At 42.8% G+C, this 14,802-nt stretch overlaps 1 protein-coding gene across 4 annotated transcripts in view; it reads right to left on the reverse strand.

Annotated features, from left to right (window-relative positions):
• Positions 1-14,802, reverse strand: part of ASXL2 (ASXL transcriptional regulator 2) — a 130,471-nt gene that overhangs the window by 44,000 nt on the left and 71,669 nt on the right. Inside the window, exon 2 of one of the 4 annotated variants that reach the window (XM_058164700.1) lies at positions 5,873-5,955. The exons of 1 other annotated variant lie outside the window; for it this stretch is intronic. In XM_058164700.1, the coding sequence (XP_058020683.1) occupies positions 5,873-5,955 (83 nt within the window). Of the gene's footprint in view, positions 1-1,852; positions 5,956-14,802 lie in introns of all 4 variants that reach the window. 2 more of the 4 variants (XM_058164702.1, XM_058164701.1) reach the window with 2 other exon arrangements.

Raw genomic sequence — 14,802 nt, forward strand, 5'->3', positions numbered from 1 at the left:
ATTCTTCAGTATTTGCAAATTATCATTTTTTAAAAATGAAATAAGAGTTGGCACAGATGCTACAGTCCATGGCACTTAAGGGAAATTTTAGAGACAGTGCACAATATAATTTAACAGGTAAATTCTCTATAAATAAGCATATACTGCAAAATATAGTACAAAAATGTTCATATACACGTTAATTATAAAAGAGAAAACTGCTCTTGCTATTCAGAGAATTCCCAGAAGGGAAAGAAATTTCTTCAGTCATTTCATGCAGTCTGTCCCATTCCCAAACATAAATGCCAGGCAATATGTTAAAAAATGCAGTAGAGATATTAGAAATTTCTGTAGCCCCAACCAAAATGTTAAGAAAAAAAGTTTCAACATTTCTGAGAATGGCTCAAGAGTTTTCATTACTTCAGACATACTGGGATTAAAAAACATTAAAATATGCTGGATTGAGAATAAAATACATCAATTTCACAATATTTCCAAAAATAAGAGTTGCTTTTAATTCAACTGCAAATTCCAGTGTGTGTTGTGCATCCATAATAAAGCTGAGAAGCAGCATTACAGAATAAAGTGGGCTAATATGTTGTCTTTTTACGCTTCCAAGTTGCTTCCAATGTGTGCTTGTTTACAGTTCAATACCCAGTAAAAAGCAACTAATACATTCATAAACCAATCACTTTCATTTATGAACAATGCATTAAACTTGCCAAACATGAAATCTAGATGTACAAACTGTAACCACAATATTTGTCAAAAAGTGTGGGTTTAAATTAAACACAAGACTAATCTGAAACCAAAGTCATAAGAAAAACACTGGCTAACATTTACTCCCATGAAACAATTAACTTAATTTACTTTGGCCTGTAATACCAATGAGAGATCAGTTCGTTTCCTTTGTTTATGTACAGTCGGCATAATTTAGTCAAATAAGATGGTATTTCACATCTAGAAAGAACCTGAGAGCTGAAGAGAAGGTACATAATATGGATATAGCACTGATTTTTCCCCTTGGATTTTGGAGTGTTGAGCTGTGTTTCATTCTCTCTCTTGTTTGAAAGCATTTGAAGATTCAAACAATATTTTTCATGTACTTCTTGTCTCAAACAGTACAAAATCACACCACCAATTTTTTGGGATTCTAGTTAAAAAGGTCCCAAAAAGCCATAGGCAGCTCATCCCTACTCTAAAAATTAGAATACAAAAAGACTGTGCCAAAAAACTGTGCAAAGAGTGAATTACCAATAAATAAATGCACACAGCTTATATAAATGGACTCAGGAAATGCACCTGCTTTTGGTAGTGGTTTCAGTGTGACTTCTCTTCATAGATGAGGGAGAAGTTGCAAAACCAATAATGGTTTTTATAATGGTTGCATAAGTAAGTTCATTAACTCATTGTGTGGAAATCACAATCTTTCTCAGGGGTACATCTTATATTTCTAGAAGTTTGTTGTAGCTAAAAGTCACAATGTAGATATGCCAGTAGTCTGAATAGGAAACCACTAGCCAGAGCAGAGGTATATCTCTGGACTTCCTTTGTCATCTCATCTGGCCCCTATCTCTATATAGCTATTAAATATTTTAAAAGCTTTTAGTGATGCCAATGAAGAATATTTCAAATGTGTTAACTGCTGCAGAAGGATAAAATAAAGGTCAGATTAAACCTCCATGCCTCATGCTCTGGAACCACTCTAGAAAAATAATTCCTTCCTTTCCTATAGCAGTTCAGGCATCTAAAAAGTTTAAATTGCTATAAAAGGGCTCTGTAGAGGAAAAGAGGGGAAATGGGACTCTGGAGGGAACAGTTTATGTGAAAACCTATGAGAAAGGAAGCATAAGAAGGAAGAGAATGGTCTTACTCCGTACGGCTCCCTGGCATGACCCTGGAGGGGTTTAAATGATTGCCGCCTTTGGGCCAAAAAAGGATCCCAAGTTCTGCTTTATTTTAATTCAACATTCAGAAGATCCTAGAGTGAACAACAAGATGGTTCAGAAAACCCTGCCAAGTCAATCAGAGATGATATCATCCAAGTAGAAGAGCCCAATGCTAAGCTTCTTTCATTCAAGGTCAAAGGGAACAAAGACTTGACTGGCAAATGTCAGCCCTTCCCACCTCATCTGGCTAGCCATGGCCTCCCACAAACAAGCTCTAGGTACATAGAGAAATGATTCTTCAACCTAACAGCAATGAAATTATTGTTAAGCGTCTATGCCAAGCAAGCGAAATAAATGTAGCATTACTTATGTGCAAAGGAATTTATTCATTAATTGTGGCTCTTACCTTCTGGAAAAGATGGAAATCCAAGAAACCCAAAAACAAGTTGAAAGAGACAATGAGAATGGGTAAAGGGGGAAAAACAAGATAAAAATTTAGGTATGTCAGTAAAACAATATTTCCATATATTTCCAATGACCACCCACACAACTCATACCAGACATTTTCCTTAGATTATAGAGAACAAAGGGGACAAGAATGGGACAAATTCCTCAAGCAGGGTTTGCAAGTTTCAAGGGGGAGTCTTGGTAGTATAAATAAAAGATACCGCTTTGGCATTTAAGTCCAAATTACACTGAAGGTAAAAAAACAGTAACATACTGTAAAAGGCTGCAGAATCAATCCCACCTCTAAGTAGGAGCAAAGAATATTGCTGGAACTGCTCCATTATTATAGATGTCATCTGAGAATTTCATGTTCCACATTCATTTTACAAACATATTCCTTCCAATGTAATTAAGAACATCTCTTGTGGGTTGGTTGCATGATTTAATAAAAATATATGTGCTTAAAATACTCCATGACCCTTTATTGAACCTAATTTCTGCTAGAAATTGTTTTATTTCTATTTATTTATTTATTACTGTGGCTAGAAAAAAAAAGCCCATATTGTTACACAGAAATCTCAAGCAAACAAATTGCTTGAAGTATCTACGACCAAAAGACTTAGAAAGCAGAAAAGTTATCACGAGCAAGCATCTGACATTTGGAAGAGACTACTGAACACAATTTCATTCATTCTAGCATCTGATCCAGACTGGAACTAGAGCCAGGAAGTCACCATCAAGCTAATTGTGAAGAAATATAGCCTTATGTGTCATTGGATACATCCTTGCACTCTTTTTCTGGTAACTTCAATTCTGAAGCTTAAACTACAATGTTCATATAAGATTTTTTCAATAAATCTTTAAAAGGAAAACATGCCTTTAAGGAAAACGTGTCTGACTACCTTATTTTTAATTGAAGTATTGAAGAAAGGGAATAGTTTATATTTTAAAGTACTAACAGATTCGTTCAACTAAATTCTGAAAGGTATTGTAATATGATGTTCTTATTACTTTTTCTAATTTCTTAAAAAGTTCTATATTTCTTTTATTCTTTTAGATTTGAAATAGAAACATCTGAGTTGGCCTAGTACAATTAATAATTAACCAAAATAAATAATGCATTTTTAACCTAAATTCCATCTCTTGACCCAGTAAAGCAAGAATAATCATCAAAATTAGGCAATTTTAAAAGGCAAATCTCTGGAAAATGCAACATCTCCAATCAATGGCAGAATATCAGAAAACAGGGAGCAAAAAAAAAAAAAACCCAACAAAAAGCCCCTCTCAAATTCTTATGGGTAAGGGAAACAATATTTTAAGTGAGATTTGTCCGTGTAAGCAAGAAATAAACAATATCAAGCCCTCTTGTTCTGGGAGTTCCCAGGGTCATACATAGTCACTAGAGCTTGCCACAAATTTTAAAGTATTTTTTGCTTTTAACATTGGGCTGAAAATCTTAGTCTTGTCCCCTCTGGAGATAGTATTATCTCTGAGAAGCCGAGGTGGTGCAGTGGTTAGAGTGCAGTACTGCAGGCTACTTCAGCTGACTGCTAGCTGCAGTTCAGCAGTTCAAATCTCACCAGGCTCAAGGTTGACTCAGCCTTCCATCCTTCCGAGGTGGGTAAAATGGGCACCCAGATATATGCTGACTCTGTAAACTGCTTAGAGAGGGCTGTAAAAACACTATAAAGCAGTATATAAGTCTATGTGCTATTGCTATTATACCTATCCCCACATCCTGTGACCCCCTTCCTCATCCCATCCCAAATTAAAAATGTGCCTTCAATCTACAGAAACATTAACTAAATTAAATCATTACTGTATGACTTTTAAATGGACAAGCCACATTTTAGAAATCCTTAGCAGTAAATCCTTCATCAGAGGCAAACTAACCAAGCTAAACACTCAAAAAATGTAGCATTAACCATTTTCAATGAGGGGTTTTAACTCCTCTAATTTTTACCTCCTTAATTTTTATTTTCTAAGCAAGTTATATTTACTATATTGATAATTTCTTTACCCACAAAAATAATACTTGTAGTAATTAATAGCAGAAAAAGTTGTAAGTAAAAGTTAGTTTTACAAACATGATCTCTACATTGCTAAGAATTTATTTATTGTATTCAAGTCCGAAAAATGTACCCTATTTAGTAAAACTGAGGAAAAGTGCAAACTACAAAGCTTTTTTAAAAACAAAACAAATGTATAAATATAGAAATTGTCTGATCTGAATGGAATACATTTCAATTTTCTATGCAACTTTTTTTAATACTATAAAGTCATTTTGATTACAAAGCATGCAATCCATGTTTGCTTTCCAGTAAAAACAGTGCATGCACACGGCAACTTCACAGCAGGCATACATAGTCCAACATATTTTTAATTGTGTACTTATTCCCACTATGAAATGCTTCCCATTACGCAGATAGGTTAGTTAACAACAAGCATTTAACATTTTCATAAAACATATTAAAACATTCCAAGTATTTCATATGCTTGTTCTAATAATTCTTTAAACTGAACTGTAAGGCAGGTCATTATTACTCTCTTACAGGTAAGATGATTGTGCACCTTTGTTCATGAAAGGCCTCATCCAATCCCTGTCATTCAACTTGGAAAGAAAATACTGTAAAAGTAAAATTAGAAAATAACTCAACTGTCTAAATCAGGGATGTCAAATATCATTTCATTGAGGGCCACATCAGGGCTGTGATTGACCTTGGGGGGCTGGGCGCATGTGGTCGAGTGGGTGGGTGTGGCCAACTAAGTGAGCGTGGCCAGCTTGACACCACTCCCCAAATTGCTGGCATGTTTCCTCTTTGCATTGGGTAGACCAGGATGGCCCTGCGGACCGGATCCAGCAGGCCTTGAGTTTGACACCCTTGGTCTAAATCATTAAACGTTTTCTAGAATCAGAGTAGCCAACAGCAATCTAGATAAATATGAATATGGTATTTAAAGTGCCAGAGTTCATCCAAACTATGGAGTTCATTTTAAAACTGTTATCCTCTCTCAGCCTAACCAACCTCACAAAATTGTTGTTAGGATAAAATTAAGGGAGATCTTTCTAAAAGTTACCTTGAGTTCGCAGAGGAAATTGGAACAAACATGCAATACATAGCATAATAGTGATTCCCAGAAAAGCTTAATTTAGTTCAGTTCCTAAACTTAGTGAAATAACTAATGATTTATTGATTGATAACTCAGTCTCAACCCCCAAGCAGCTCTGAAAAGTAAAAATTTTAAGGCACATGACATCAAGATGATACTACTTTAACCAGGAAGTTGCCCTCCAGTTAATGAACAAAACTCCTTTTTGTCCGTTACCAAGTAGCATTAGTTCCCTATTCAGTGTTTTCATACATACAAAAAAATAAACTTGAATCTAGAAACAAAACATCTGAAAGAAAATTTGGCAGCACAAAATGAACATCAGAAGAATGGATATGTTGCCTTGGTCAGCTATTTGTACCTGCAATACTTACAAAATCTACAGTTGGAAAATATTTCTGTTTATGTTATTAGGAGTAGCAAGCAGTATAATAATTCGTACTCACCTAATCTCTTTTAACCCTTCTTTTTGGATAACCTGAAGAATCTCTTTATGGCTCATTGGTCTGTTAGGATTTTTTTCCAGAACCTTGTAAGAAAAAAAAGTTTAAAATCAACTTTCCTTGTCTTATTTTAGAACCAGCAACTGGCTTCAATCTTTTTTTCTATATCCTATGTGTACTTGTCTGCCCAGTGACTTATAATCAATTCTTCCAAACATTTATCTTACAGTCTGAGCTAGTAAACGGGTATTGCACAATATGTTCGCAGCTGGTACCTTCATCTTATTTTTTCATTCGTATCATTAGATAGACTGCATTCTTATCATTAGCCTCATTGTCATCAGCTATTCTGTCATGTCTGACCCTTGGCATCTCTATGGATTATTGTTGTCATTAGCAAAACTACTAAAATCCCATTACAGTGGCAGATAATTTGTGTAACTAATTCTACTTCTGCTCATTTCCCACTGACATACCTTCAAAACATAGTAAAGTGTACATTTCATTATATTTGCACATATGCAATATCAAGATTAAAAAAAATAAACCGAAAGGAATGTTTATGACCCCAGAATTAGTGGAATAACTGTTCATGGTGGAATAGTCAATTTGACTTCAATACCGTTTCTTGGCATTCATCATGCAGAATTTCCTTAAACTGTGAAACAGGTGGCAAATAAATTTGATAAATAAGATAAATAAAATTGCACAGTAGAGAGATAATGTTTGTCTTAGAAATGCTTGAGACAAATGCTACATACAGAACAACTTACCTAAAATTGAACCTATATGAAGCTAAATGGTACAATCCCAATACATATCAGTCAATGCTTTGCCAAAATTTTATTCTGGATGGCTATTACAGATATTTCTTTTTTATATATTTAATAAATTTATATGGCTATTCATCTCATAAATATGACTCTAGGTGGCTGACATTTTTTTCTTGTATTATTTATCCTTTGATTTTAATCTTCTTATTAGCACTGGACTCCTCTGACATTGGGATTGTAAATATTATATTTCTTATATATCTATAAAATAAATGTTATAGTAAGATACCAGCAATGCCACATGTCATATATGATGTCATTATCTCCACAATCTACAATGCCCTTTATAATTGACTGCTAGCAATAGTTGTAAGCAAACAAAGAAAATAAATCAATGGATCATCAAATAAATCAACTAGAGTTTTCACTTGAGGCAAAAATGAGAAGGCACAAGTTATCTTATTTCAGACATAGTACGCAAAGACCCAATTGTAATGCTGGGAAAGGCTGAGGGAAAGAGAAGAAGAGCAGAAAGGTGGATGGACTCAGTTACAATGGCAATAAGGATACCATTGGGAAGACTTAAAAAAAGGTTAGGTAAAGGTAAAGTCCTGGACTAATCCCCAATTCCCTTAGGCTGTTTACTAAAGAATTGCATGATATGACATGCTATTAAAGTAAGCTGAATATCAAAACACATTTTGGGGAAATCAGATTGAAAGCATTTTAAAAGCACATATTATTTAAAAATATTGTAAAAAGTTAAGCTACATGATCTGCATGCTAAAGCCTCCAAAACATAAATATTAAATGGCAAAAGATTTATGCAGGAATATGAGCTAGTTTTTTTCTTATAAAATTGGGCATTTTAAAATTAAGCAAGTAAACATTAAATATAATACAAAAAATGTATCATTTTGGAGTCAGTGGGCACCATCTAGTGGTATCACAGACTGCATAGCACCTGTGAGCATCTGACAAGCTGCCTTCCAGCCCTCAGGATCCTTGCAGACAGAGTTAGGTAGGATACATGTCCAAAATGATAAATGAAAACTGAAATGATACTGAAAAGCTATTTGTTATGTATTAACAGTTGTGCCTTTAAATATTTGAGCGGGAAATCAGCACGTTGCTGATTGGTCGAAGCCTCCAACAGAACTGTATAAAAGGAGAGGTTTTTGCCCCAGCCTGTTGCTGGGTTCACCCTATATTAAAGAGCTGTTGTCACTACCCTGGTCTCCAGCCTCGTTACTTCCCGAACTTAACATTGGCGACGAAGGTGGGATTTCGAGGCTAAGGAGAACCAGAACCGAGCTGAAGCACGCTAGTCCCGAACCCAGCAAACTCAGGGCAGAAACGCGGAAATGGCAAACACGCCACCCGCACCGCATACCCGGCAAGGAGAAATGGGGAACATATATGACCCGTTTGAAAGCTTTCTAGAAGCCAACGAACTACAGGATCCTGATAACCATAAGCGGGCTTATTTACTAAGCCATTGCGGGCCGGAGGTAGTGGAGATGGGGGAAGCCCTGGCAGAGCCGACGCCGATACAATCGGTATCGTGGCCGACTCTGCAGACTTTGCTGAAAAACCATTTCGCACCGACGCCGTCCAAATACGTGCAGCGGTTGAATTCGGAGAACGTAGACAGATGGAGGCGAGTCCATCGGTGACTACATGGCCGCTTTAAGAAGCGTCCAAGGACTGCGGATACCGAGACTTAGGCGAAGTGCTACTCGAGCAACTCATCCGAGGTCAAGGACATCCGCCACGGCGACGACTGCTAGCCAGGAGCAACCTGACACTAGCCACCGCTCTGGACGAGGCCAGAGCACGAAATGTCTACTAAAGCAGCAGAGACTCTGCAAAAGCCTCTTCAATCCAAGGCGAGCGCAAAGCCAACGCCAGTACACCAGGAGAAGATTCAGTCCGAATCCGAAGGTGAGGCGAGGATGAGGAAGGGTCTGCCGAGAAACGCGACACTGAGGACCGTGGCGAGTGCGGAAGCTGCGGAGGGCAGCATCAGCGCCAACGCTGCAGGTTTAAAGACGCAACATGCCGGTGTGGGAAGAAAGGACACCTAGCTCAGGTTTGCAGAGCGGCCCAACCTTCCCGAAAATTCAAATCGGCCAATCAAAGCGGAACCGGAAAGGCGGCCCGCGATTGGTTCAAACAAGAAAGGCGCAAGTCTAACCAAACGACTGTCATTATAGGCCGCGCCTCAACCAAAGTGGAAAAGAAGATCTTCACAAAGCCCAAGATCGAAGGAGTACGGTGCAGGCTTGAAGTAGACACGGGATCAGCGATCACCATCATGTCCTGGGACACCCTGGCGAAGTCGCTGCCGTCGCGAAGCGCCATCTGCAAGCACAGCGGCTACGAGTGCCACGACTACCAGGGGAATCGCATCCCTGTTCGAGGACCACCTCCGTCCGAGTCGAGTACGGCCCTCACAAAAGACCCTGCCCATCACGATCGTCGAAGGAACTCTGCCCAGTCTGTTGGGACTAGACTGGTTTCGTGCCCTGGGCATGGGAGTGACTGGCATCTACAGAAGTGACTGCAATTTGAAAGACATTCTCTTTAACGAGTTCGAAGATGTCTTCAAGGACTGCCTGGGCAAGTACAAGGGACCCCTATTTCCTTCAACTTAGACCCCAGGTAGCCCCATTAGGCTTAAGGCGAGAGAGTCCTTTGCCCTAAAACAAAAAATTGATAAGGAGCTGGACAAGCTCATAAATCAGGGGGTTTTGGTGCCAGTCGATCACGCAAAGTGGGAGACGCCAATTGTCACCCCCATCAAATCGGACGGGTCAATTAGAATTTGCGCTGACTACAAGGCGGCTTAACAAAGCCTTACAGAAAAGCGTGCCAGTTCCGTGGTGCACCATTTATTGCACTCCTTGGGGCAAGGGCAAGTCTTTGCAAAGTTAGACTTGGCCCAAGCCTACCAACAACTGCCAGTAGACGCCCGCACAGCCGAAGCCCAAACGATTGTGACGCACAGGGGGGCATTCAAGTGCACCGATTGCAATTTGGGGTTAGTGTGGCACCAGGGCTGTTCCAAAACCTGATGGAGCGACTACTGCAAGGGCTCCCAGGGTAGTTCCTACTTGATGATGTCCTAATTTCAGGGAAAACATGGAGGAATTGGGGAGGCGGTTAAGAAAGGTCTTGAGCATTTTCCGGACAGCCGGATTAAAAGTCAAGACAAATAAATGCAGATAGGGTCGAATCGGTCGATTTCTTGGGCTACCGGATAGACAAGAAAGGAATTCACCCTACTGAGAGCAAGGTTAAGGCAATTAGGAAGGCTCCAGCGCCCAAAAACAAAGCAGAGCTGCAGGCATTCCTGGATTGGTTAATTTTACGCGGTCTTTTAAAGAACAAAGCAACTGCTATGGAACCGCTGCATAGGCTCTTAGGAAAAATACTGTTTGGTCTTGGGAAAGTCAGAAAATAGGGCTTTTGAAGCAGTAAAGAACCTGCTCTCAAGTGATAGCCTGCTCATCCAATATCACGACTCACTACCCCTAGTGCTGGTTTGCGATCGTCCCCTTATGGGGTGGGGCTGTACTCAGCCATAGACTTCAAGCGGCACAGAAGCCCCTATAGCGTTCTACTCTAGAACGATGTCCTCCCAGAGAGGAACTACAGCCAATTAGACAAAGAAGCATTAGCCATTGTATCAGGGGTCAAAAATTCCATGAGTATGTCTTTGGGCGGAATTTTGAAATCGTGACTGACCACAGACCGTTACTGGGATTACTGGCTGGCGATCGCCAACGCCTGTGGCACTTTCGCCACGCTTGACTCGATGGACTATATTTTGGCAGCTTACTCATACAAGCTGCAGCATCGACCGGGAAAGAAGTGGGCATGCAGACGATTGAGCCGATGCCCACTGCCAGGGGCGACCGAAGACCCCACTCCGGGACACCCATCCTCCTTATTGACTCGTTGGACTCTGGCCCAGTCACATCAAAGGAAGTGGCTCGGCATCATACCGACATTGTGTTAAGGACTGTACCGGTTGGGTACAGAGAGGGTGGCCCGCTGCGCTGAGCAGTTCAAAGAATTTGTTAAGAAACGTGATGAGCTCTCGGCTCAAGGGGTGCCTGTTATGGGGTGATCGTGTAATAATTCCTGTTAAGTTAAGGGGCAAGGTATTGGACCTCCACGAGGGTCACCCAGGCATCGTAAGGATGAAGGGGTTAGCTAGAAGCTATGTATGGTGGCCACTCATGGACGCAGAGATTGCTGAGAGGGTAGGGAAATGCCAAGCTTGCCAAGAGTCCAGACCGCTACCCCAACAGCCCCAGTCAGAGAATGGGAAAAGCCCCAAGGGCCTTGGTCAAGAATCCACATTGACTTTGCTGGCCCTTTCACGGCCAAACGTTCCTAGTGGTGGTGGACGATTTTCCAAATGGTTAGAGATCATACTTATGAAGTCCACCACAGCCGAGCAGTAATCGCAACCCTCGCCACCTATTCGCAACTCACGGGTTGCCGGACACTCTGGTGTCCGACAATGAGCCCAATTCACGGCAGCCCAGTTTGAAGAGTACCTGGCAGAGGAAGGCATCCGACATGCCCTCTCTGCACCTTTCCACCCTGCGCCGAATGGCCTTGCAGGCGTTCCGTCCGGGCGCTAAGGAGGCATTGTCCAGGCTCAAGCCAGGTGACTGGCAAACAAAATAGACTTTTCCTAGCCGTCAGCACAGAACCCCAAGCACAGCCACTGGGAAAAGCCCAGCCGAATTGCTAATGGGACGAAAACTCCGTGCCCACTTGACCGTTTGAACCCCATTACACACCCGAGGGTTACAAGGGGAGCTAGAAAAACAAGGAAATGAGCATAGGCGACGGTGTGGGCCCGAAACTATGGGGACGGCCCGAGTTGGGTCGCCGGACAAGTAACAAAAGTAACAGGGCCAAAATCGTACGTGGTAGAGCTACCAGACAACCGAATGTGGCGGCGCCACATAGATCAGTTAAGGAAACGAATAACTGACCAAACCAAACCAACAGAGACAGGTAATGACCAATACCACTTTGAATCCACAGCCGACAATGACCCGGGGGAGGCGCAAGACTTAGCTGAGGTCCCAGAGTTCCAGCGACGCCATCAGGTCCCCGAGGGAAACAGCAAGGAAAATTCCAAAATTAATCCAAGGCCGGATGGCCAAGAAAAAGAGTCGGCCAATAATCCAGAGCCCGATGGCCCAGAGAAAGAGCTGGGAGGAGAAACAGCCCTCCGACCAGCTCAAAACACCACCCAGAACTGAACCGCGAGGTCAGAAAGAACTAGGAGACGCCCAGGTTATTTGCGTGACTACGCCGAAAATAACATGTAAATAAATATGTAAATAAGACCAAGTGTTTTCTGGGAGGAGGAGTGTTATGTATTAACAGTTGTGCCTTTAAAATATTTGAGCGGAAATCAACGTTGCTGATTGGTCGAAGCCTCCAACAGAACTGTATAAAAGGAGAGGTTTTTGCCCCAGCCTGTTGCTGGGTTCACCCTATATTAAAGAGCTGTTGTCACTACCCTGGTCTCCAGCCTCGTTACTTCCCGAACTTAACACTATTGGGTTTTTTTTCCTGCTTTAAAAAGCAAGAAGGCAAATAATGAGATTTTTTCTCAGAAGAAAAAGGATTTTTCTGTCCTATGCTTGGAAATATCTACCTGCCTGAAAGAGGCAGCATAGAAGAGTGCTTATTAGGAGACCAGAAAAATAGTGTGTCTGAAATAGACTGACAGGTAACATCTGATAATGAGAGCTATATAATATTTTATTTCTGGTTTTGTTTAAGTGGGAAGTCCTGGACTAATCCCCAATTCCCTTAAGCTGTTTACTAAAGAATTGCATGATATGACATGCTATTAAAATAAGCTGAATATCAAAACACATTTTGGGGAAATCAGATTGAAAGCATTTTAAAAGCACATATTATTTAAAAATATTGTAAAAAGTTAAGCACTTTTATATTACAGACAGCCAAAAAATAATCTGGAGCATGCTTCCCCTTACTGAGATGTGCCCACCAGGCTTCCGTACATTCCATCAACTGAGGGCCCAGGGTAGGGGTGGGGGAGTAGCGGTTGTGATAAACGAGAGTCTAGAACCAAGGGAGGTCACTGTCCCGCAGATAGCCGGTTGTGAAACCCTTCTTGTGAAATGGGGCCATGGGGTGCAGGTGGGCGTGCTGGTTACGTACCTGGCTCCTTGCTACGTGGCAGCAGCCCTGCCTGAGCTGTTGCAGATGATAGCCGGGACGGCGGTTGAAACCCCCAGACTTATGGTTATGCGGGATTTCAACTTGCCGTCGATGGGCGAATCATCGACGACAGCTCGGGAGTTCATGGCTTCCATGGCGGCCTTGGACCTGACCCAGGTAGTTAATGGTCCCACCCAACCTGGGGGTAACACTCTGGACCTGATTTTTGTCTCGGGACAGTGGCTTAATGATCTGGAGTTAGGGGAGTTACTTTTTAAACCCCTGTCATGGTCAGATCATGTACTCCTTCAGCTAGACTTTCGAACCGCTGCACTGCACCACAGGGAGACGGAGCCAATTCAATGGTTCCGTCCCAGGTGCCTGATGGACCCAGAGAGGTTTCTGACGGAGCTTGGGCCCTTTCCTAGGGAATTCGCCCACGGCTCAGCCGAAGAACTGGTGGCCATCTGGGAGGAGGCGGTGGCCGGGGCTTTGGCCTTTGCGGCCTCTGACCCGGCGCCGAACTCGACCAGCTCCTTGGTACAACGAGGAGCTGAGAGAGATGAAGCGCCGGAAAAGACGCCTAGAGAGTGTTTGGAGGTCCAGCTGCACCAAATCCGACCGAACACTAGTGAGGTCATATATTCAGACCTACCTAGTGGCGATGAGAGCGGCGAAACATAACTATTTCTCTGCTCTCATCGCATCGGCAGATAATCGCCCAGCCACCCTGTTTAGGGTGACCCTCTCCCTGCTTAAGCAGGAGGCTCGGGAGGACCCCTTGCAGGGGCGTGCTGAGGATTTTGTACAGTATCTGTCCGATAAAATCGCTCGGATCCAGGATGGACTGGACACTGATTGGATAGATTTGGGCGGGAAGGCGGGGACGGGTCTTCTGGATATTACCTGGGCTGAGTTTGATCCTGTCACTCCCGATGACATGGACAGGTTGTTGGGTAGGCTGAATCCCACCACATGTTTATTGGACCCGTGTCCCTCCTGGTTGGTACTGGCCACACGGGAGGTTACACAAGGCTGGATCCTGGGAGTTACCAACGCTTCCCTGTTGGGGGTACCTTCCCCGCCACCTTGAAAGAGACAGTGGTGAGGTCCCTCCTCAAGAAGCGTTCCCTGGACCCAGCTGTATTGGCGAACTATCGTCCAGTCTCCAACCTTCGCTTTTTGGCGAAGGTTGTTGAGAGTGTGGTGGCATATCAGCTTCCCCAATACCTGGAGGAAACTGTCTATCTAGACCCGTTCCAGTCCGGCTTCAGACCTGGATAGAGCACTGAGACGACTTTGGTCGCGTTGGTGGATGACCTCTGGAGGGCTCGGGACAGGGGATGTTCCTCTGTCCTGGTTCTTTTAGATCTCTCGGCGGCTTTTGATACCATCAACCATGGTATCCTGCTGCGGCGGTTGGAGGGATTGGGGGTGGGGGGCACCGTTTATCGGTGGTTCTCCTCCTATCTCTCTGACCATTCGCAGACGGTGTTGGCAGGGGGGCAGAGATCGACCTCAAGGTCCCTCACTTGTGGGGTGCCTCAGGGGTCAGTTCTCTCGCCTCTCCTGTTCAACATCTACATGAAGCCGCTGGGTGAGGTTATCCGTGGTTTCGGGGTGGAATACCATCTGTACGCTGATGATACTCAGCTGTACATTTCCACCCTGAACCACCCCAACGAAGCCGTCGAGGTGATGGTCCAGTGTCTTGAAGCCGTGAGGGTCTGGATGGGGAGGAACAGGCTCCAGCTCAACCCCTCCAAGACAGAGTGGCTGTGGGTTCCGGTGCCCCGGTACAGTCAGCTTACGCCTTCACTGACTGTTGGGGGTGAAGTATTGGCCCTCAGGGGGAGGGTGCGCAATTTGGGCTTTCTCCTGGACAATCGGCTGTCTTTTGAAGAACATTTGATGGCCGTCGCCAGGAGAGCATTT

Source organism: Ahaetulla prasina, chromosome 1, assembly GCF_028640845.1.
Source record: "Ahaetulla prasina isolate Xishuangbanna chromosome 1, ASM2864084v1, whole genome shotgun sequence".
Classification (NCBI taxonomy): domain Eukaryota; kingdom Metazoa; phylum Chordata; class Lepidosauria; order Squamata; family Colubridae; genus Ahaetulla; species Ahaetulla prasina.